We start from the raw sequence: 25,664 nt of genomic DNA, 5'->3' as shown, positions 1-25,664 counted from the left end.
CATTGTAGCATTATTCACAACTAGAGGCTCGGTGCCCTAACTAGTGCACCAGTGGGGTCCCTCAGCCTGGCCTGGGGGATCAGGTAGAAACCGGCTCTCCGACATCCACCGAGGCGTCCTGGATTACGAGAGGGTGCAGGCCAGGCTGAGGAACCCCACTGGAGCCAAGGAGAGACACGGGAGGTTGGCGAACCAGGGAGGGACCCTGGGGGGGGATCCAGGGCATGCCCAGCCATCTCACTCAGTCCAGATTGGCCAGACCTCAGTAGCAAGCTAACCTACCAGTCAGAGCGTCTGCCCCCAGGTGGTCAGTGCACGTCATAGCAAGCAGTTGAGCGGCCTTAGCATATCATTAGCATATTATGCTTTGATTGGTTGAATGACCGACCAGTCGACCGGATACTTAGCATATTAGGCTTTTATTATATAGGACTAGAGGCCCGGTGCACAAAATTAAACTGGCAGTCAGACATCCCTCTCGCAATCCAGGACCGCTGGCTCCTAATCACTCGCCTGCCTGCCTGCCTGATCCCCCTAACCACTCTGCATGCCTGCCTGATCGCCGCTAACCCCTCTGCCTGCCTGCCTGATCACCCCTAACCCCTCTGCCTGCTGGCCCGATCACCCCTAACCGCCCTCCCCTGCCGGCCTGATCGCCCCTAACTGCCTCTGTCTCTGCCCCCGCCACGGTGGCTTTGTCCGGAAGGACGACAAATATACTAATAACAGAGTAATGTGCCAATCAGCCTGGGAGACCTTCTGGGAGACCTTCTGGACAAAGCCATGGTGGCGGGGCTGTCGCAGAGGTGGTTAGGGGCAATCAGGCCGGCAGGGGAGGGCGGTTGGGGGTGAGCAGGCCGGCAGGGGGGGCAGTTGGGGGTGAGCAGGCCAGCGGGTGGGGGTGGGAGTTGGGGGTGATCAGGCCGGCATGGGGTTATAGTTGAGGGTGAGAATGCCGGCTGGGGAGCAGTTGGGGGCAAGCAGGCTGGCATGCAAAGTGGTTAGGGGAGATCAGGCAGACAGGCAGGTGAGCAGTTAGGAGCCAGCAGTCCATGATTGCAAGAGGGCTCACAGATTGGAGAGGGTGCAAGCCGGGCTGAGGGACACCCCCCCCCTCCCCGGTGCATGAATTTTGTGCACCGGGCCACTAGTAGATTATATAATCTGTTGCTCTCCTAATTGATTTTGATTAAGTTTTCCCAGGTTTAGCCAAAGGGAGTCTTTTCAAAAAGTTGACTCCAAGATCCTTTCGGCATGTTCCTATCATTATTGAGTACTTCCTTACAAAAAAAAAAAAGTTGTGAAGGAAGAATAACTTCACATGAAAATAAAAAGATGAAAGAAAATTTATTCTAGTCAAAAATAACGTAATGTGCTAAGACAGGAAAATATGAAATAGTGTGGTATATTCTAATATCTACAGTGGAAACAATTTTGTGAGTGATGGAGTAATGAATGATGAGGCTGAAAAGGAAGCAAGAAAAGATTTTATATATTATTCTAAGTAATTTGAGTTTTATCTTGTGGGTGATAATGAACCTAGCATATAAATTATAGAGCACACATTTTGTGACAACAATGCCCTGTTTTATAATCTTGATGCATAAAATTTCCAAGAATACTTTGCTTTAATATTTCTTAATTGAATTTATTGGAGTAACTCTGGTTCACAAAACTGTACAATTTTCAAATATACAGGTCAGTAAAACATCTGCAAACTGCATCGTGCGGCCATCACTTCAGACAGTCTCTTTCTGTTTCCCTTTCCCCCACCTTACCCACCTCCACCTATTCCCCACTTCCCTTTCCCTCTGCCTGTCACTACACTGTTATGTGTCTATGCTCAATACCATACAACTCTAAAAAAAAATAACAGTTCTTTCAGCCATGGTTTCTAGGTTTTATCAGAATGCTGTAAGTCTCATTATTTTGAATAAACAAATAGAAGACATAAAACTATTATTGAAACAATACAAGAAATTATTTTCAAATATGCAAAGTGTCCTGTAGTCCAAGCCTTAGAACACTACTGTTACCAGTGTTTCCTGAGAGCTTTATACCTGATTTCACTTAATTTGAGAGATTTACATGAAAGACTAAATGCTTTGTATACCTGAACCACACATTCTTTGACTTACCAAAGTCCCTAGCTGTTTAAAATGAGTTCGCGTGTCAGAGGTGTCATAGGTTCGCCATCACTGCTCTAGTACTAGAGCAATGATTGGCGAACCTATGACACCTCTGACACGCGAACTCATTTTTTTGGTTGATTTTTCTTTGTTAAATGGCATTTAAATATATAACATAAATATCAAAAATATAAGTCTTTGTTTTACTATGGTTGCAAATATCAAAAAATTTCTATATGTGACACGGCACCAGAGTTAGGTTAGGGTTTTTTGAAATGCTGACACGCCGAGCTCAAAAGGTTCGTCGTCACTGTACTAGAGGCTTGTTGCACGAAATTCGTGCATGGGGGGGGGGGGGGGGAAGGGGGGCCCCTTAGCCCGACCTGCACCCTCTCCAATCCGGGAGCCCTCAGGGGATGTCCTACTGATGGCTTAGGCCCGCTCCCCGTGGTTCTCTGCTCTCTGCAGGGCCTGCCTGCTCCACACCATGGCGACTGCAAGCAGGCCGCGCTTGCCTGCTCACGAGTCCCCACAGTGACCCGCCAGCAGGCCCTGCTGGGCACTTGCCTGCTCCAGGTTGCCACAGCAATGCCTGCTGGGCTCACATTGCTGGGGTGATGCCGCCAGCATCCTGCCCCTGCTATGGGTGCTGCCATCTTTATTGCAAAGTGATGGTTAATTTGCATATTACTTTTTTATTAGATGGGTTTTTTAGTGATTACAGCTTCAGCATAGAAGATAGTACATTTTGAGTACCTGCAAAGATCCTGAACTAATGTAATCAACCCCATCTCTAAACTTATGTGCCAGAAAATATAAATGAGACAAGTTCAGTTTACTTATGGAAATCTAGGCTTTTTAGAGAAATCTTTAGATCATTAATCCGTGGCTAATTTAAAATTGCTTTAATCCTGCATATCTAGTTCAGAAAACTAAACCATTGTAGAAGAATGCTGTCATGTTAGATGTTATAATAATTCATGCTGTTACCCTTCGCTCAGTTGGAAAGCTTGTTATTAGTGGGGAAGATGTCTAGACTTCCTTTTCTTATCCCTACCCTCACTCTCAAGTAAAAATCCCAAATCCTAGAGTGTTTCGTAGCTTATTTTTGTCAAACTCACTAGCCCACCTAAAAATTTGCACTAACAGCCATATATTACTAGTTAATTTTACTATTGTAAGTTAAAATAAATATTCCCTTGAACACTATAATCTTCTCAGTAGGGCATATTTTCACATGTTGGTTTTGTTTTGCATTGTGATATATATGAGTTTAATGGTGCTAATGTCTTCACAGATCCTCTTTGTGACCATTGGTATTCATTTGTAAGGTAGCAATCAGAATATATTTGTGGCCATGAAATAGTTTTTTCTTTATAGAAAAAAACTATCCAAACTTTCTATTAAATTTCGGATATTTTCTCTATCCAAACACCAAACTTCCTTTCATTGTAACCTTCTTACTTTTTAAAAAAAATATTTTTTTTTCTTCATTTCCTCCTTCTGCCTAAGTGGGTTTTATGGACCACTGAATGGGCTATAACCCATCTTACCTTCAAGACACAAAACTGCATGCTTTTTTCCCTCAATTTTTTTTTCTTCTATCAGATTCCTGTGGTAGGCTCGGAATCAAGAAGAGGATTGGGGTTTAGGAGAGAATATGTCTTGATCCTTTTCCCTGCCTGATTGAGTTCTCTAATGACTAAAGAGAAGTGCTTTTTGAGGTTGTAAGTTGCAAAATAAGGGAAGTCAGAGATAAGTATTCTTAAATTTTCTGCTCTCATTTTGAAGCTTCTTGTAAATCAAGTGTCAACATCAGAAAACAATTGTCTTTATTGGAATTATGTTTCTCTTAAAAATGGAAACAAACCACAAAAGGAAACATAACTATTTGCTTACCAGATTTACTTTGGAAATGTATGCCTTCTAAAAATGGGCTGCCCTTGGGAAGCCTGCATGAGACCCCCTACTGTACGTGTGAGTGCTGTGTCAGCCTAGGCCTCCAGCTGCTAGTGCCTCTTTGTGTCTGTCCCTGGTGCTGTCCCTGGAGCAATGTTTGTTCACTTTTGATTTGGAAATGAGAGCACTGGGTCACCTAGATCAATGGTTTTCAAACTTATTTTGGCTACAGTTTTTTGTTACCCGGGATCTTATATGATAGTCATCTTGTACATTGCAAGGATAAAACACAACTAGGTGTGCAATGTTATTTAGTAGTTCTTTTTACGTAAAAAGAACAGCTATTGTCTATTTTATTAATTTTATTCTTGTGTGTAGGTCAGTTGCAAATACTGTTTTCTCATATTTATAGGATCAAGTTAAACTTTCTTTATTGGTGAAGTAGCTGACTATTCTTAGTGTGATTTTGAGTGGGTCTTGAAGTGGGAAGACACCTGTTGGCACATAGAATGTACTCAGTAAATATTTGTTAAGAACACACACAAACCTGCTAATGTACCAGAGAATTAAAATACTCCTCCTTTGAGACAATTCTTTCAGTTAATTTACTATATATCCAGAAGGCCCCTGTGATAACATGCAAATAGTGTAGCCAGGGACCAATATTAAGGCATTAGCATCAAAGTTTGTATTATTTATCCAGTGAGCAATCACTTTGTAGCAGAGATTCTATAAATATCGGAGGGCTTAGAGAAGCAAAAGGGCAGAGCAGGAAGCATCACTGAGTCTTTCCCTTCCCAACTTGACTTTGTTTGGAAGATTTGTTATTCATACATACAAGTATTTATTCAGTAACTACTGTAAGTATAAGGAAAAGCACTGTTCTAAATATGACAAATGATACAGATATTAATAAGACGTAGTAGATCTTGCCTTCAAGGAGTTTACAATCAACTAACATAGGGAAGGCAGATATTTAAATGCCTCTAACATAAAAAGGAGAGTGATTGGTGCCATAAGAAAAATATAAACAAGGAGCAAATTATTTTAAAGGCGGGGAATATTTTTCCAGGCTGGTAGATACCCACATTACAATTTCCAATTAAAAGACACGGAGAGAGAAAACTACTTATTTCTGTAGTTTGAGCCATCAGATGGTTTCATAACCTCCTGCTTTTATTTTTTATCTACTTACATGTCCGTTCTTTCTGCTGAGCTGTAATGTTCTTCATAGCAGGGTATAGCTTACTCTGTGTTTCCCAAGTCCCTAACTGTTCCTGACTCGTAAAATGCATTGGATAAATATTTGTTCAGTGTGTGTGTGTCACTGATAATCAGACTTGCTTTTTAATAAGAAATATTCTATTCTGTTACAACACGTGTTCCACAAATAAACTCCGCACAATTGAAAAGTACAGTCTTCTCCTCAGGAACAACATTTTAAAAGGACAGCTTTTGTAAGATTACACAAAATTTGCACCATAAAGAAAGCTTATCTTAGGAAAGATTAAATCTGAAATCTATAAACCTGAGTTAAAGGCAGAAGCATCTCCACCATTCTCCCCAGTTATACTGGTTGTGGTAAGATGTTTTATGATATATGAATGATGAGACCAGGACTTCAGTGAAAGTGAGTTATAAATAATATTTATATTTCAATTGTAAGTGAATGATAAATCACACATAATCTTTTTTTAAATATTCACTAAAATTCTGAATAGAAAATATTGTTCATATTCAGCACTAAATAAACTTTAAGGTTCTTGAAGCTTTGAAAAATTTTTAATTGTATGATTGTCCATGGGAAGGAGTATCATAATTATAATCATCTTTTTATGTACTTTTCTCTACGTACTTATAACAGCGTCATTATCTTAGAATGTAAAGTCTTTGAGGCAGTACCTTTAAGTCATGTATGAGGCAACGGCTTGGGTTGGGGTAAGAGTACTGTACTAAATTTAATAAATTACAGTAACCAGTAACTAACAGACTATTGAGAGATATATACCATCATTGTAGAGTAGATTAAAATGATGCGCGTTTATTTGTCTCATATACCAAAAGTCTGGAAGCAGGCAGCTGAAGACTTGTCAGCAGCTCAACATTGTCACTAGAGGTTCAGGTTCTTTTTTCTTCTCGTGTTTCCATAATTATGAGTGGGTTTTCATCCTCATGATTGAAAATTGCTACAGCACCTTCCGTATCTCGCTGTGTCCGAGTAGAAAGAAGGTAGGAGGGCAAGAGCTTTTTCCTCTTAAAACTTTATATCTTTATCTTTTTATTTGTAATGGGAAACCTTCCCTAGGAACTTTCTACATCTCCTTGGCCAGAACTATATCATATAAACACTTGTAGCTGCAAGGTGGCTAGTGAAGAAGGGAGTTGTGGATAGTATTTAGTGCCGGGAGCCGGTCCATCCTTGCTGTTTCAAGGGACCTGGCATATATGGCATACGGTTCTTAATATGTTTGCTCACCTTCTTGGCGCTGTGTTTTAACCAAAGTCACCTCTCCGAGAAAGGTTGAATCCCCAGGTAGGGATTTTCCCCTGAAGTTAGGGAGGGAATAAAACCCCTCAACTAAGTGCCAGGCGGGTAATTAATCCCTTTAACTACGAACAATCATGCTTAAACTACATAATCTTTTCTCCCTGGAATGGAGATAAGAAACGCCCTAACCTTTGTAATAGAGATTGATAGGATTGAATCAACTGGTATAAATACAGTTGTAACAAGACAGAAAGACACAGAACTCAGAACACAGAACTCAGAACACAGAACTCAGAACACAGAACTAAGGACACAGGGCTTGGAAGACAGGACCAAGAGAGACAGAGCCTAGGCACAGAACCTACACAGAACGTTCTCTAGAGACAGAAGAACTTCGCTGGCGAGAGCATGCCGGAGGATCCTGGACCGGGACTGGCCTCGGAGCCTGGAGGCGGAGCCTGGCAAGAGATCAACTGAACACTGTCTCCATGCCCTTCCTTCTTCGCTGACTCCGTCCACGCCTTTGGGGACCCCTGGACCTGCTGGGGTTGGACCCCGGCAATTTAGCATAGCCAAGCAACAGTATCTGCAGTTATTCCTTTTCTGTTTACCTTTTGAGCTATAGAACCTTAAAGTTCCAAAGAAAAGGTCAGGTTATTTATGAATGGAGATATAGTATTCTAAGAAGTCCCTTTTTTGTCAGTAAATGATTAATTTATTAATTCAACAAATATTTCATTTTTATTACCTAATATGGGCCAGATACTGTTCTAAGTATTGGGGATAACAACACTGAACAAAAAGATAAAGTTGTTGCTCTCATGGAGCTTACATTGTCCTTAGAAGGCTAAAACACAAATAAATATAAGTATATATTATAAATATTCATATATATATATAATATACACACATACATATATTCAGATATATGTACATATCTATAAAGAAAAGTAAAGTAGGGTAAGGAGAATAGTTATGATAGGTAATATTCTATACTAGAGGCCTGGTGCATGAAATTCATGCACTCGGTGTCTGTGTGTGTGGCGAGTGCAGCCACCGCCGCTGCACTCGCCAGACGTGAGTCCAGCTTCTGGCTGAGCAGCACTCCCCCTGTGGGAGCACACTGACCACCAGGGAGCAGCTCCTGCATTGAGCATCTGCCTCCTGGTGGTCAGTGTACGTCATAGCGAGTGGTTGAGCGACCTTAGCTTATCATTAGTATATTACACTTTGATTGGTTGAATGGAGAAGTGGACGACCGGACACTTAGTATATTAGGCTTTTATTATATAGGATAGGATGTTTAACAAAGACCCTCTGATGAAGTGATATTTTAGCAAAGACCTGAAAGAAATGAAGAATCAATGGAGTCATATCTGGGGAAGAAAGGTCCAAGTTAAAAAACAACAACAACAGCAAATACAAAGGCCCTGAAAAGAGATGCATTTGGCATGCTCAAGGACAAACAAGAAACCAATATAGCTAGAGCACAGAGAACAAGGGGAGAAATGATAGGTGAGCACAGTTGGGGCCATAATATGTTGGGCTTTGTAAGCCTTAGCAAAGCTTTTACTCTTAGTGAAATGGAAAGTCATTGGAGGGTGTGAGCAGAGATTAGTACAATCTAATTTACAATTTAAAAGGATTACTATAACTACTTTGTGGAGTATAAATTGTAGTGAACAAGGATAGAAACAGGGAGACCGGTTAGGCTATTCAGTTTCCCAGAAAATAAGCGATAGTTTCAGCCATTGTGGCAGCAGTAGAGATGGTGAGTAATGATCAGATCCTAGAGGTATTTCAAAGGTAGTTTAGATATGGTTCTGACAAAAAGAAAAACCAAGGATGTCTCCAACGTTTTAGACTAATTACTGGAAGAACAGAGTTGCTATTTTCTGAGAACAGGAATTGTTTGGGTAGGCTAGGAGGGTGGGAAATCAAGAGTTTGATTTGGACAGGTTAGGCTTGAAATGCCTGTTACATATCCAAATGCATGTTGGATGATTTATGTTAGGAAATATATATATATTCTTATCCACTGCTATTTGCATGGCCTACAATCCTAGAGTCACCAGTAGAGGTTGGGATTAGAGATATAAAATTAGGAATTTTAGTGAATGGGTGACATTAATTTCATGAGACTAGATGAGGTTATATAGGGGGTAGCTAAGTAATAACCTTTTTCTATGACTTTTCAGAAGAAAGAAAATTTTCTATGAAATCCTAGATAAGATCAAGTTTGGGTATTGCATTTTACTAACTAGCACATTAAATGTTCAAAGTTTAGTGTAGTGATTAAGCACGTGGACTCTGAAGCCAGGCTACCTAGGCTTGAATTGTGGCTCTTCTGTGATTTAGACCAAAACATATAATCTCTCTATACCTCTCTTTCCTTATCTGTAAATAAGGATAATAATGATGCCTTCCTATAAGGTTCTTGTGATGAGTAAGTTAAATTAGACCAGTGCCACGGCACATAATAACATGCACAAAAGATTAGGCAGCCCAGCTGGTGTGGTACAGTGGTTGAATATCGACCTATGAACCAAGAGATCATGGTGCGATTCCCGATCAGGGCACATGCCCAGGCTGAAGGTTCAATCCCCAGTGTGGGGCATGTAGGAGGCAGCCAGTCAATGATTCTGATCATTGATGTTTCTATCTCTCCCTCTCCCTTCTTCTCTGAAATCAATAAAAATATTTTTTTAAAAGAATTAGGCAAATGGGGGGGGGACATATGTACTACTATTTGTAATACTTTAAACAATAAAAAAAATAAAGATATTTAAGAATTAAATAGTATGGTGAAAGCCAAGGGAGGGGGAGGGGAGTGGGTAGAGGTGGGAAAAGGAGGATAAAAGGGGGAATACCTGCAATAATGTCAATATTAAAAGTTTTTAATTAAAAAAAGACATTTAGGAAAAAAACAAAAAGAATTAGGCAGTATTATCTTTAAAGTTCACCATGTTTTGACACATGAGGTAATGGTAGCTTGATGTAATGTTCCATCAAAGAAGGCTATATTTTGGCAAGAGAAAATTTCTCACCTTGTATTCTTCATTTGGGTATATAAGAAACCGAGGGTTGTTGATATTTATGAGTCCCACTGTTAATCAGTGTTTCCGCATCATATTCTTAGTTAATTATCTTCCTGTGTAGGTCACAGTGCTGTTGATATCACCAAGGTGGCTAGAAGACACCGCATGTCTCCTTTTCCTCTAACATCTATGGACAAAGCCTTCATCACAGTCCTGGAGATGACTCCGGTGCTTGGGACAGAAATCATCAACTACCGAGGTACTATAATATTTGTCCATTGCCTTTCACTTTTCTCCAAGTAAGATTCATAGAGCATTAATAAACAGTTTCCTGAAAGAAAAGGTTATTAATGATTATCACAGTTATTATCATTATTCTTTTTACTTCTTATTTCTACTCAACTCTACAATCAGCCTTAATTGTATATAGAGTAAAACATCCATAAAGCTTCCTTTTTCATAAAAATAAAAAAATGAATAAAGTAGCTGTGTTTCTCCTGTTCATCAAAATACTAATACTATAAACCAAAAAGAGGGCTGTTAGCACTGAGTGAGGAAAATAGTTAACTCTGAGTCTTCCTGATGTCCTTTCTGTTAGAAATGGAAGATAACTAAAGTATCTTGTAATCATGTTTTCCTTTGTGGAAAATATGTTTTTAAATGTAAAAACTACATTAAATGATCCATGGATCACTGAACAACCAGTCTGATCTCAGTTTTTGTGCTTCGTCTATCTTCTTATTCTCTGCCCTTTAGTTCAGTAGCACATTGAGACCAGTTTGTGGAAGGACAATGGAAAGGTGGTGTCCCCAGTGTTTTCACTTTTTAATCAACCCCCTTCTTAAAAATTCAGCATGAAAGTTATATTTAGTGCAATCTCAATAAAATACAGTTTCTTAGTTATTTTTGTTATGCAGATAAAAACAACACAATAGGATTGATTTTAAAAAATACTTTATTCATAGATCATAAAATATTCTAACTTCAATGAACATTAGAGAGCATCTATACAAACACCCTAATTTTTCTGCAAGGCAGTTCAGACTCAGAACAACTGAAAAGGAATAAGACTAAGGCTCAAGATTCCATTCTTTTTACTACATGACAGAGCTCGGCTAGAGTGGCTTGGTGGTTGAGCATCAACTTATGAACTAGGAGGTCATGACTAGATTCCCAGTGAGGGCATATGCCAGGATGTGGGCTTAATCCCCAGTGGGGGGCGTGCAAGAGGTAGCTGGTCAATGATTCTCTTTCATCATTGATGTTTCTATCTCGCCCTCTCTCTTCCTTTCTGAAATCAATAAAAATATTTACTTTTTAAAATAACGATAGGTAATCAAACAAATTATGTTAAAATTAAGAGGCCTAATACTAGTGAAATTCTAAATACCAGATTCTAGCTCTGTTCACTGATGGTACTTAGACAAAAATTGTTTTTATATAATTCACCCTAATCCTATATCTCTGACTTGCATTCTTTTAAATATGTATATCAGTAGGCTTAAACTTTTGGTTTATTATTAATCCTCATTAAAGGATCTAAAGATTAGAAGCTCACTAGAGTGAGGAATTAGTTAGGAATTAATTAACTATGTGTTTTCAAAATCAATTTTAATGAGATAGGTTTTTGCTATTATTAAATGTAGAATATTCAGATATTTTTATATCCATCAACAGCAAGACATATTCAGAAAATATAAATGTAAACTTAAGTTGGAATAAATTTTAAGTAATACTTTACCTATTAGAAACATAAATTAACCATCTCTGACCTTGGAATTTCATGGGAGTTTTCCCTAACAGCAGTTTTTAGAAAAATCTCAGAGTATGCCAAGTCATTTAAGCAGAAATTTTAGTCTTTTTAAGGAAGAAAAAAAACAAAAACGGAATTGAAAGTGGCCATTTATAAGGTTCTTCTAGGGGAAAAAACAAACCAAAAAAAGCTGTCAGATGGAATCTCTTTTTTCTTCATGTGCTTGTTTCTCCTTCATTTGTTCTTCAACTCAGTTGTCACTTATAAGTTAGCAAACTCTTCATGGATGGTTAAATTTCTTGTCAAGTGCTTCCACTCATGAAGATGAAGTGTGCATTCAACCTTTGAGTTAGATCAAACTCAATTTTTCATGCAAGAGAGTATTATAATTAAACCTCCTAGGGCCTAGGCACTTTAAGTAGGTGTTTAAAAAATATCATCATATATAGAAACATAATTCATTTTGTTCAATAAATATTTATTAAGCATCTACCAAATGATAGGTACTATGTTAAGTCCTGGATAGACAAAGGTGAATAAAACACTTTTGCCCCATGGATCTCACGTATAGTGCAGTAGAGACAGGGAAACAATGAGATAATTGTCTCCTTTATTGGCTTTTTTGTAGGCTTGCCTGCCTTTGTCCATTCCTTGAATATAAGCTTTCTTTAGCATTTTCGTTTTTGGTCCTTTTCATATCTTTCACATGCACTTCAAATAACCTCATGCATGCCAATGATTTCAAATGCTACCTATTAAATGATTTCTAAATCCATATCACTTGCCCAGACCTTGCCTGAGCTCTAGACTTATACACCAAATGTAATGATGCTGCTAGTAAATATTTAAATATGTTTCTATTATTTTAGAGAGAGAGAAACGGAGAGGGATAGAGAAATAGAAACATCAGTGAGAGAGAAACATCTATCAGCCACCTCCAGCACACCCCACACTTGAAACCCAGGCATTTGCCCTGACTAGGAATCAAACCATGACCTCTTGGTTCATGGGACGACGCTCAACACTGAGCCACACTGGCAGGGCTTGCTGCTAGTAAATTTAACATGGCCAAAACTAAACTTATATTCTTTACCCCTACAATACTTGCTGTTTCTACGTCCTCTTGAATCCATCCCTTGTTTTCTATTCCCAAAGCTATAATTTTGATTTAGGTCTTTATTATTAACTTCATGGATTATTGTTTAATAGAATATTAAAAATTATCCTTCTAAAGCAAGTGCCTAGATGTCCATGTATGTATTGTTTGTTTGTTTGTTTTCATCTGGTTTGGCTATAAATGCATTTCTACTATTTTCAGTTTCTACTTGCAAACAAGGCCTTTAAGGAACAAGCGCTCTATTGATTATAAATATCTTCCTTTGGTTTCTTGTGAGAGGCATACCTGGTATAACAACAGGGGATAATATATGTAAGACTGCCACTTCTGATTCGTTTTCTTTGCTTATGAAATGCTTTGCATGAATAAATTACAGCTTCACATTTGGTACTGTACTAGCTACTGTAAAGCAGATTAAAATATTCTGGCACCATTCGCCGTAATTCCCAGTCTCTTTTAGTTAACAATGGAAAAACTATGAGCTTTCAATAGAAAGGTTATGTTTTCTTAGGTTATTATTTTAGATCACTAGCTCTAGGCTTTCTTATTCAAGATTAAATGATCGAAGACTTTAGCATCTCTAACCTTGGATCTTTGTTTTTCCACAAAACACTTAAGTAATTCGAGTCAAGGAAACTTCAAGCTTTGATGTTGGAACTCACTTGGAAGCAGTGGTCTCTTTTAGAATACTGACCACAGCAGAGGTATTTCTCCCTGTCTCTGACTTACAGTTAGATAATTGCCTGAAGGTAGGCAGAAATTACTGCCTCTAGAAGAAATTCAGAAGCTCTTGATTTCAAACAGTAGGAGGTCCTCACCAAAATGGTTCACAGCTCATGCTAGGAATTCATTAACTCTACTTGAGGATTCAGGGGCTGTCAGAAATAATGAAAAGGCAAGTAAGGTATACCAGCAGGAACTTGCCATCAAATATACTCTTTACCTTGCTTCACTTTTAACTAGCTGAGAGACCTTGGGCAAGCTACATAACCCTCTGAGTCTTATTTCTCTCATACATAAAAATAGGAATAATATCTACCCAATAAGATCATTGTGAGATATTATTAAAGGAAATAATATATGTAAATCATCTAGTTTGCACTAAGCTGCCATATTTCAAATTTAGTAAATGATTGATTCCCTTCCCTTCTCCACATGGGGATTCTGAGATCATAGCCCTGAGATAAGCACCTATAAATTACAGTGTCAACGCTAGATCCCTTGGCTCAGCTCCATTTGTTGATCCACATGAACTATTTCTGGATCCCTATGCATTTTGTTGTAGTCAAATTTACATTACCTACTGGGTCATTCAGGCATGTGCTCCCTTTCCCATTAGGAAATGTAACCTAAACAGCAGTTTTTGCAGTTTTTGAGCTTATTTCTGATTGAGCTTTACAAAATTGAAGCAGAGAATTTTGGTAGTTATTCAAATGTTTCAAGTGAAAGCATATGTTTATTATCTAAGCAAGAGGCTCATTGCACGAAGATTCGTGCAAAAGGCCTTCCTTCCCCTGGCTGCTGGCAACGATTTTCCTCCAGCACCCAGGACCCAGGCCTTTGGTCCAGCCGCAGCGGAGAAGCCAAGTCTCTAGGCCCGCCCCGCCTCCCCGGGTTCCTGGCAACCCAGGCCCCCAGCCCCTCCTTGAGCGGAAGCCAGGGCCAACTGGAAGCCTGGGTCGCCCCTGACCCATGCTCCCAGCCAGTCCTTCAGCAGCAGCCAGGGCAGGCAGGAAGCTTGGCTTCCTCCATCGCCAGAGGCAACCCAAGCCTCCAGCTCCGTGGCCGCCGCCATCTTTATTGGGTTAATTTGCATACTCGCCCTGATTGGTTGGTGGGCGTAGCAGAGGGATGGTCAATTTGCATGTTTCCCTTTTATTAGTGTGGATTACTGACTCCAGTCTAGTAAAGTTTCACCTAGGATGATCCCATTTGCTTGCAAATACCTCCTGGGGTATTGGTCTGGGCTAGCATTTGCTGTAGATTTTTCAATGTGACTGCTTGAACTCATTCATACTTCCCTTCAGGTAGTCTCATCTCTTTAAACTCTTTAATCCATAAACTTTATTATGCCTCTAAAATATGCACATCTCATTATATCCTTTTATTTATATCATTTCCTGTATACTTCTTCCTGCATTCCTCAAATATGAACAATTAAATCCCTCTATGTATTCATGGTATGTGTGTATGTGTGTTTGTATGTGTGTGTGTGTATGTAATCATGACCTCTAGGCAATTATGCTGTTCTTAATGTCCAAGATTGTGATTATAATACCAATCTGTTCTCTGTATATGTGCTTTCAGGTGCTTTTCCCCCAGTATGGCAATTACCAATTACCACATGTGTGCTGTTATCACAATACTCAATAAGCCCTCTTGTGTGGGGGAGTCATTTCTATAGTTATATAATTGAATAAAATTAAGTCACATAGGAATCAGACCTGTAACATTGGCTAATTATCCCATGTGGCAACCAGGTAGACTAATCTTCCTATTTCATACTTCCTTCTCTGTATAACATTAAATGTCTCCTTATATGTATTCTCTCTCTTTAAAAATAAAGCTTATTATAAGTGTATCTCACTTGAAATAATTTTGATAAAACAATCTATATTAATGTTTTTAAAGTAAGGAGGAAGTAATTTCAGTATATCAGGTTAAAACAAAGTATAATTTTTAAATATGATTCTTAGTGAGTCTTAATTTTCCATTCTTTTGGGGTACTTTTTCACATTTTAAATATACATTTTATTTAGCATAGTTTACTTGGCAATCCTTTTATTCAGTATCTATTTTGAGGTACCATCATCTCTATTAGCAGTATTAGGTTAGGATTCAGAATATAAGCAATGGGAAAAATGTTTCAGTTAAAATAAAATGAAAATAGAAAATTTTTCCAAGGAATAGCATCAAAACACCTTATTCTTGCAGTGATCAAAGAAGGATTTCCGATTTTTAGAAATTCTTATCTATTCTTAATTATATTGGTAGAACTATGAAAATTTTTGTAAATATACAAGATTTTCAAAACTACAGGGAAGAAAATTAATAAAAATGATCGGCCCTGCTCTGTGTGTGACAGGGGGTGGCGCCACAACCTCCCTATCGACCCTGCCTTGAGTGTGACAGGGGGCAGTGCCCCAACCCCCCAATCGGCCCTACCCTGAGCATGACTGAGGGTGGCATCGCAACCTCCCAATCCGCCCTGCTCTGTGCATGACAGGGGGCGGTGCCCCAACTCCCCAATCGGCCCTGCTCTGAGCCCAACCAGGGGCTGCACCTAGGGATTGGGCCTGTCCTCTGCCACCCGGGAGCAGGCCTAAGCCAGCAGGTCGTTATCTCTCAAGGGGTCCCAGACTGCGAGAGGGCACAGGCCAGGCTGAGGGACCCCTTTCCCCCCGCCAAGTGCACAAATTTTTGTGCACCGGGCCTCTAGTTTAATTATGAAACAAAAGCATATGAGCAAAATTAGAGACACAAGGATTCTTTTATAATCAGCAACAATCTTTATAATGTGTCCAAATGTATATAAGAATGGAATAAATCTGCATCAATTTTTAAAACTTTAACTCCATTTCCCAGGAACAAAATATATTTAATTGGTTAAAAATATTATTTTCTCTGGCCTGGCCGGTTTGGCTCAGTGGACAGAGCGTCGGCCTGCAGACTCAAGGGTCCCAGGTTCGATTCTGATCAAGGGCATGTACCTTGGTTGCGGGCACATCCTCAGGAGGGGGTGTGCAGGAGGCAGCTGATCGATGTTTCTCTCTCATCGATGTTTCTAACTCTCTATCCCTTTCCCTTCCTCTCTGTAAAAAATCAATAAAATATATTTTTAAAAAAATATATTATTTGCTCTGTCTATAAACTCCTTTTCTACAGAATCTCAATGTCCTTGGTTAACTTGCTAGATAAATTAATTAATTTTAAAAATCAACTATTAACATCTTGTCTTATCATTTGTAAATAACATTGAGTGATTCAGTGATACTATTGCAGCCTTGAAACTATAATGCTTTACTAATTTCCTTATTTTGATTTAAGCAATATGAAAGTAAGTTACCAGGATTACTTCAAGGTCAATATTGTGATTGTTACATTTAATATTTACTTCTTCTTGCATCTCATCTAGGAGCTTTATTTCATCATCTTTTTTTTTCTTTTTATAAAATATTTATTACATACCTTTTTTAAATAGTCACAGTAGTAATATGCTAATATAGGACAATGCTGAAAGTTAGGAATTATTTTTAGGATACTAGAACATGTGTTTAAAATTATAGAAATTATAATAAGAAAATATTTTTCCCTGTGGAGTACATTGTAGTTTATAGGACAGTGATTGAGAAACTACCAATAAAGAAGATTTTATTTAAATTATTCAAACTATAGAAAGAGCATTTTGTTTGTTTCTACCAAATCCTGACCAACAAATCCATCCCTTTCACCTAAGTGCTATCTATTTATTAGTGACACCCTATTCATGTGACCTTGGTGTGGAAAGGTTTCCATCATTAAGTACCACAAGGAGTGATCATTTACTTTCATTTGAAATATTTTCTGTGACCACAGGTTTAGGTATTTTTTAAAACTAATGTTTTCCCAAAAATATATATCTTTCATTTCAATTAAGGTAAATGCTTTTTACAGTTATGCACTTATTACTTTTAAAGCTTAATATTTTATATACTAGAGGCCCATTGCACGAAATTCGTGCACTCAGGGGGAGTCCCTCAAACTGGCCTGCACCCTCTCACTGTCCGGGAGCCCTTGGGGAATGTCCAACTGATGGTGTAGGCCTGCTCCCTGGGAGTGGGCCTAAGCCAGCAGTGGGACATCTTTAGCGTTGCCACTGCCACTGCGCTCGCCAACTGTGAACACGGCTTCTGGCTATGCAGCACTCCCCCTGTGGGAACACACTGACCACCAGGGGATAGCTCCTGCGTTGAGTGTCTGCCCCCTGGTGGTCAGTGCACATCATAGCCACCAGTCATTCCACTGTTTGGTCAATTTGCATATTAGCCTTTTATTATGTAGGATATAAATGAATATATAACAGAGATATAAAATTTATATCATGAGACCACAATACAGTCTAAGAACTAATTCATTACCAATTCCATTGCATCTTTTTGTATTTCTAAATCATCTTAATCATTTCTAATAATCATAATATTTGTATTTATCCAAATTCTGTAACTTTGCACAAAGCTTATTTTTATTTTATGATGTAAAACTGTAATGCCGGCCCTCACTCATTACATAGACAGGTAATGAGCATCCCTAGATGGAAAAATACAAATGCACAATGCAATACCTCTTTGAACAAGCTACATGTTTTAAAAGCTTAGGCATTTTTTTGTACTATTCCATAAACATGACTTCTGGAGTAACTAGAGATTAATTAATGTACTTGTTTTTACACAAAAGATATTCAACCCTAAATCGTTTAATCTTTCTCAGTTTACAAAATTGTGAAGCCTATAATAATACATAAGTTAGATTTATAATGTACCAATGTTGTCTAGTCTTTCAAATTCACAGTCAAAATGTGGGAATAAATTATATTATATTGGGATAGGCTCACCATATTAAATGTTTAATGTCTCTTAAATAATCATGAAGCTTTCTATAAGTATATTATATTTCACAATAAAACTTTTTTTTTTAATATTTTTTATTGATTAAGATATTACATATGTGTACCCTCTACCCCCCCCCCCCCCCCGCTCATCCCCTCACCCCCCCGTTGTCTGTGTCCATTGGTTAGGCCTATATGCTTGCATATAAGTCCTTTGGTTGATCTTTCCCCCTTGCCCCCACCCTCCCCTACCTTCCCTCCAAGGCCCGACAGTCCAATCAATGCCTCTCCGTCTCTGGATCAGTCCTTGTTCATCAGTTTATGTTGTTCATTATATTCCACAAATGAGTGAGATCCTGTGGTATTTATCCGCTCTCCAGTTCCATCCATGCTGTGGCAAATGGTAAGAGTTCCTTTTTCTTCTTCCTCTTCTTAAAGAATACCTTTCAGCATTTCATATAATGCTGGTTTGGTGGTGATGAACTCCTTTAGCTTTTTCTTATCTGTGAAGCTCTTTATCTGACCTTCCATTCTGAATGATAGCTTTGCTGGATAAAGTAATCTTGGTTGCAGGTTCTTGCTATTCATCTCTTTGAATATTTCTTGCCACTCTCTTCTGGCCTGCATGGTTTCTGTTGAGAAATCAGCTGACAGTCGAATGGGTACTCCCTTGTAGGTAACTGACTGTCTTTCTCTTGCTGCTTTTAAGATTCTCTCTTTATCTTTTGCTCTTGGCATTTTAATTATGATGTGTCTTGGTGTGGTCCTCTTTGGATTCCTTTTGTTTGGGGTTCTCCGCGCTTCCTGGACTTGTAAGTCCATTTCTTTCACCAGGTAGGGGAAGTTTTCTGTCATTATTTCTTCAAAAAGGTTTTCAATATCTTGCCCTCTCTCTCCTTCTGGTACCCCTATAATTCTGATGTTGGTACGCTTTAAGTTGTCCCAGAGGCTCCTTACACTATCTTCGTATTTTTTGAATCTCTTTTCTTTTTTCTTTTTCGGTTGGGTATTTTTTGTTTCTTTGTATTTCAAATCTTTGACTTGATTCTTGGGATCCTCTTGTCTGCTGTTGGATCTCTGTAAATTATTCTTTATTTCAGTCAGTGTATGCTTAATTTCTAGTTGGTCCTTTTTCATGTCCTCCATGGTCTCACTATACTCCTTGAGGGATTCATTAAATTTATCGGTGGTTTCCATAAAATTCTTGAAAAACCTTATAAACGTGGCCTTGAACTCTATATCCAGTCGTTTGCTTTCCTCCGTTTCTGCCATTTGTGACCTTTTTCTTTGTCTCCGCATTTTGGCTGCTTCCCTGTGTTGATAGAGTGACCCTGCGCGCCAGGTGTCCTGTAGGGCCCAGTGGCTCAGCCTCCCCAGTTACCTGGGGTAGACACTCTTGGTGCACTCTTGGTGCCTTGGTTGTTGTAGGATCACTGGGAGGAATTGACCTCCAGGCCAATTGGCTGTGGGGATCAGCTGTGTCTGAAGTGGGAGAATGGTCCCCCTCTGACCACTGGGTGCAGTGGCTCCTGGATCTAAGGAGGTGCTAATTCAGCCCCTGCCTGAGGCCACACAGCAGGAGCCACGAAGAGGCTCAGCTGTGAAGCAATGCAAGCCGCTGCGGGGCCTTGGGCCTTCTCTTGGAAGTTCCGGGTCTGCCTGGCTGGGCTGTAGTTAGGTACATTCACATGCAAAAGCCTCTGCCGCAGCCTGGATGGGGCGGGGTCTCAGGGAGTCAAAGGGCGGTGAAAGCAGCTATGGTGATTCTCCGCGCCCAGAGCCGCGCGTCTCAGTGTCCCGGTAACGGCTGCAAGCGCCTCTGAGGGAAAGCCGCCCTCAAGTTCGCCCGCTGCCGCCTGACAGACCAGCCTCTCCCCGTATGAGCCCTGGGTCCCCAGAGACCCGCTGGAACCGGAGTTCAGAGCAGTCGGGAGCTTGTGATTCAAAAAGACAGCCGCGTCCTCAGGCGCCACCCCCTTTCCTTGCGCGCGAGCCGCAGCCGTACCTCTGCACTTCAACTTTGCAGCTCCCCTGGCTCTCAGCGTGCCCCTGTTTTCTTCTAGTTGTAGAAATTACACTCAGCCAGCCTTCCTGTTGTTCTGGACGATGTTTGCTCTGACCCTTGCGGTATTCTTCAATTGTTGTGTGAGGGGACAATTTCCCGGTGTTTATCTATGCCGCCATCTTAGTTTCTCCCACAATAAAACTTTTTTTTGTTAATGTTGTAATGACCCAATTCTGAACCTGTTTCACCTTCCTCTTAATCTTTGGACTTAGCTAATGTTGTTCCTACCAATGGTCATTTGGCCAGAGTAAGTATATGTATCAAGTCTGCCTTCTCAACTATTTTTGTAAGCATAACTGATAGATGTTAAGTCAAAAAGATCCTTCAGTAGCCTCTCACATAGATTGGATGTGATGGTGGTTTTTAAATGTTTTATATATAGTATATAAAACTGAGTTATATCCATGTTTTATATTAGGAAATCTTGAATGGTATCTTTCTTTTCAAACTTATGTTATCCACCACACTCTTCCTGCATTCCTGAAATATAAACTGATAGTATCTGCCGGAAGCCGGTCCATCCTTGCTGCTTGACACAGTCGCTGCAGGAAAGAAACATCTGCACAGCATATGTTTCAAGGGACCTAGCGTATATAGCATACTGTTCTTAATATGTTTGCTCCCGTTTTAACCAAGGTCACCTCTCCAAGAAAGGTTGTTTCCCCAGGTAGGAATTTTTCCCTGAAGTCAGGGAGGGGATGAAACTCCTTAACTAAGTGCCAGGCGTGTAGTTAATCACTACAAACAATCATGCTTAAGCTACATAATCTTTACTCCCTGGAATGGAGATAAGAAACGCCCTAACCTTTGTAATAGAAATTGACAGGATTAAAATCAACTGGTATAAATACGGATGTAACAAGACAATAAACAGCAGAACCTCTCTGGAGATCCAGACCAGAACTTGGCTGGAGATCCGGGCTAGAGATCCTGGCTAGGCTGCTGATCAACTGAACGCTGTCTCCGTGTCCTTCCTTCTTCGCCGACTCCGTCTACGCCTTTGGGAACCCCTGGACCTGCTGGGGTTGGACCCCGGCAAGTATCCTGGTTAGCCAAAGTGAGGACAAGGAATCAATTTCCTGGAGCACTGAACTCAATTTTCCCTTGACTTCCTCCAAAGCCTTCTTAGAAATAACTACACAGGGAACTTTACAACTGTGGAATCACTCTGATAAGTGACCTTGAGGAATTAACATGCTTTTCCCTCTTACATCCAAAAGTCACTCAGTTCTCCTGACATCCTAATTTAGATAGCAAGAAGAGACTATTATCTGAGTCAGAATAAATGCCCAACCAACAAATATTTGCTTTTACCTCTTAGAGAATACATTTGTATTTAATGGTTACAAAGCATACTCAATTTTATAAACAGCTCTCTATCTTGATTTTCCTTGTATAAGTGTCCATTGTCAGCCATTTGAATTTCTAAAGACTTTCTGAAGTTATTTTTGGGGCAGTCATCCCATTATTAAAAAGCTAACACTAGGAGAGTAGACATAATGACTGTTACCTATGGGAAGCTGACTCATGAGTTTCCTGCTGATAACATAAAAGGCAACCACCTTTTAACCACCTTTTACTTGTGCTGCCACTGTCTTCTTGCAGCACAAGTAAGCATACAACACAAAACGGTATAAATCATCAGCCCGTCTTTTCCACTCTTTCCTTCTTATCACCTTCTTCAGAACACTTAATTGTATATACAGATCAGGATCCCCAGTAATACATAGCCCTGCCTTTAAGATTTCTGACCCCCACAGAATCTAGAAATATGCATATTTATTTTCATCTTCAACAAACTGAAGACATCCTTTATTATACAGAACTTAGAGAATAAGTGTGAGGGGGGAAGTAGAACACAATGAACATTTTCTCCTCAGACTCTGAAAGTAGGGCCATAGCTTCTTGGCACACAGACTAACTTTCTACAACTGAAAGGCTCACTTCTGACTGTGAAGAGCTACAAATTCCCACCACCAACTCTTCCTAAGAGAACATATTAGTTGTATTAAATATATATTGGGAAAATCATATTTTGCTTATTTTAAGTAGGGCTCTATTGGAATAGAGCACCTGAGAAAAAGGAATTTTGCTTATGTTTTCCTGAAATTATATCTTTTAGTAAAACTTTTGGCTCCCACAGCTTCAACTGCTCACTGTTGTTTCTCTACTAAATGTGAAACCTAAAATAGTCATAATATCTAGGTGAGAAGTTACTGCTGCCTGGTTCCCATTCAAGTTTGAAGAAGGCTGAGGTTCCATTTTCAAAACACATGCCCAAAGTTTATTCAACACAATCCTTGGGCTCCACCTATGGGCAAAGAAAAGGGATGCTTTAACATCTATGTACCTATATGTATGCAAGAGAGACTGTCCCGTGTGATGAAGTAATTTTCAGCACTACTACATACTCTTTAAGTTCCCAAACAGATCATCTGGTCAGACATTGACCAGACAATTCTAATATTGACTTCTTGGAAGAGCTACCCATTGTTTAGTCCTGAACCCTACTGGGAGATATGGATATACAGTAGGTGCTTGTCTATCTGACATTTATTCCTTCAAAACTCTTGCATCTGCTGCAACTGGGAGTTTTTACCATTTTCCAATCAATTGCATAGTTCTCTATAAATCCTGTCCCTTGCCTTAAGCTTTTAGACCAGAACTTTTTGTTTTTCTCTTTGAAAAGATTAAAACTCTGCCGATAGGTTAACTTAATACCAACTCTAAAAGCAGAATTAACCCAGTAGGTATCTAATTTACCTTAAAGACAGCAACCCTATATTTAGTATAAGTCCAAAATAAAAATCTTGCCAATTATATGATATATTAATAAATTTGAATAGCCTAAGTATGAAGCAGTTCTTTTTTTCAAAATGAGGTGTTTTATTTTTTCCCCATGATATTTCAAGAAGGTCTGTAAAGACCAGATGGTATATCTGTGCTACAAATGTAATTTTTCTTGACTTGCCTAAATATACTTATTTGTTGAAATGAGAGGAATATTCTTTTTTTTAAATCTCTTATCCTTGCCCTTTAAAAAAAGTAACAGTTTTATGAAGATACAATTCATATACCACAATTCACTCAAAGTATACAATACAATCAATGTCTTAGTATATTCACAGGTATGTACAATAATCACCATAATCAACTTTGGAACATTTTCATCACCTCACAAACAATCCCTCTCCCCTTTATCTGTCATCCTCCTATCCCCTCATATCCCCACTTAGCCTTAAGTAACCAATGGTCTACTTTCGATCTCTATAGATTAACCGATTCTGGACATTTTATATAAAGGTATCATGTGTGATCTTTTGTGACTGGCTTTTTCTACTTAGCCCTTTTCTTATAGTCACTACTTTTTTTAGGTTAATAAAGGCAAAATCAAGACTAAAATTCAAATGGAATGGTAAGGAAGCTCTTGTCTTTACTTTTCTCTTCATAAGGAAAAAAAACTTTATAAAAATTTCATGTTTATTGTAGAAAACTTGGTCACTTTCAGAAAAGTATATAGCAAAAGGAATAAAAATCATATATAATTCCAGCACACTGAAATAACAAATGCTTTATTTTTCAAGTATGCCTTTCCTATCTTTTTCTATTGATACTTATGCATATGTCTACATGTGCAGTTCTGCATGTTTTTAACTATATGAGTTTTCCTGTGTCAGTGAATCTTCTTCATAAATATTAGTTTAGCCTACATAATGTTTTATCATAAGGCTACATCTTCGTATATTTAAATTTCTATGTTATTGGTCTTTTGATTTCTTCCCATTTCTCACTAATGTAAGCAACTCTGAAATAAGCATGTGCATAGAGATTTGTGAAATAAGCCAGTCAGAGAACAACAAGTACCATATGATTTTACTCATATATGGAATTTAATAAACAAAATGAACTAACTAGCAAAATAGAGACTGATCAGCAGGCTGACAGCCTATTATAGGAGGGGGGCTGGAAGGAGGTGGAGGAATTGAGCAAAAAAGAGGAAAAAGTCTTAGACATAGAAAAAAAATATTTATTCATTTTCTTAACATAGATTTCTAGAGGTAAAATTACTGGGTCAATGGATATGAAAATGTTTAATAATTGGCTTTTTAAAGTCATTTTTGGGTTGTCAAAGGATTAATGACATGTCAACTTAAGCACATCTTTGATGATTTTGTATAGCTACTCATATTCAAATAATCTCTGCAAGCATTATTATTGGACTGAATCTAATATTTCATTTCAGATGCTAGGATTCATCTCTTCCTTCTGTCTCCTATTCTGTGGGTTAGAAATCAGGTCTGACTGAGCCCATATACAAGCCTTGTCAGACAAGCACATATGCTCATCTTGTCTATGACTGCCTGTTTAAAATTAATCTCAACAACCATGTTTTGCTTTTTTTCTCTTCTTTCAGATGGAATGGGTCGAGTCCTTGCTCAAGATGTATATGCAAAAGATAACCTACCCCCCTTCCCAGCATCAGTAAAAGATGGCTATGCTGTTCGAGGTAAATATTTTGGTTTTCTTGAGTATCATCATAACTCACACTGTGTGTTTTTTCAGATTTTTGGCTCAGCCTGGGCACCCAACAACTGTTAAATCTGTTTCCCCCTTGGTTGTCAAAATAATTTTATTCACAGATAACAAAAGTAATCTACATCTATCTATTTTCTGACACAATCTTGTTTAAAGCTTTTTAGTGAAATTACTAGTTACTTAAAAATTATTATTTACAATTATATGTAGAGATTGATATAAAAAACAACAACACTATACTATAGTTTATTCTTTTAGCCTTACACATACCAGATAGTAGACAGTCTTACTTTGTCTGGATGTTTTTTGCATGTTTTTTAGTTGAAAACATCTATATGGTACAAGAAAGAAGAGCAGATTCCCAACATAGGGGTAAAGTGGGGTGATCTTTTCTCTTGCTTTAAACTCAAACATCAATAAAGGCTTCATAAAAAGCAAGCATGAGGGAAACCTCTAATTCCTGGGAAGATGCCATATTTCAAATATCTAAAGCTCCAGATGGTACCAGGCAGCTCACACCTTTGGAGTTACCCGAGATTACGTAAAACTTAAAAGCAAAAATGAAATAGTATTTACCTGTCTAAAGTCCAATCTAAGAACCCTAAATGAAAATGCAACTGAATTGCTTAGAAACTATTATTGGTTATTAATTCAAGGCTTATGTCATTGAAGAAATGTCTAAAAACATTTCCCAACTTATCAAAACTGTTAAGAAGGCCAATTCCTTTTTTAATGTTCATTTATGGAGTTTCTTGCTGATTTTTGTCATTATTTTCTTATTACTGTAACTACTGAAATAATTTTCTATTTTTTGTAAAGAAATATATTAGTTAATCTCCATGTTCTATCACCACCTCTTAGAAGTATCTTTTTATGTTGGAGGCAGTATAGTAAGTGGTTAAGGGCATGGGCTTTGAGCAGAGAATGATCTGGGTTCTAGTACCAGTTCCATTGATATAACTTTTAGCAAATTACCTAAACTTTTTGAGCCTCAGTTTCTCATCTGTAAAATGGTGATAATTATAACAATTCTTACCCCAACAGGTTGTTGTGAG

The 25,664-nt window shown here is 38.7% G+C and overlaps 1 protein-coding gene across 11 annotated transcripts in view; it reads left to right on the top strand.

Moving 5' to 3' along the window:
* Positions 1-25,664, top strand: part of GPHN (gephyrin) — a 444,048-nt gene that overhangs the window by 360,097 nt on the left and 58,287 nt on the right. For all 11 annotated transcript variants that reach the window (XM_059693242.1, XM_059693272.1, XM_059693252.1 and 8 more), the window contains 2 exons: positions 9,676-9,813; positions 24,488-24,580. In XM_059693242.1, coding sequence (XP_059549225.1) covers positions 9,676-9,813; positions 24,488-24,580 — 231 coding nt within the window. The remainder of the gene's footprint in view (positions 1-9,675; positions 9,814-24,487; positions 24,581-25,664) is intronic.

The sequence above is a fragment of the Myotis daubentonii genome, chromosome 1 (assembly GCF_963259705.1).
Source record: "Myotis daubentonii chromosome 1, mMyoDau2.1, whole genome shotgun sequence".
Classification (NCBI taxonomy): Eukaryota; Metazoa; Chordata; class Mammalia; order Chiroptera; family Vespertilionidae; genus Myotis; species Myotis daubentonii.
The sequence above is the reverse complement of the archived record's forward strand: the minus strand, read 5'-3'. Positions and strand labels throughout refer to the sequence as shown.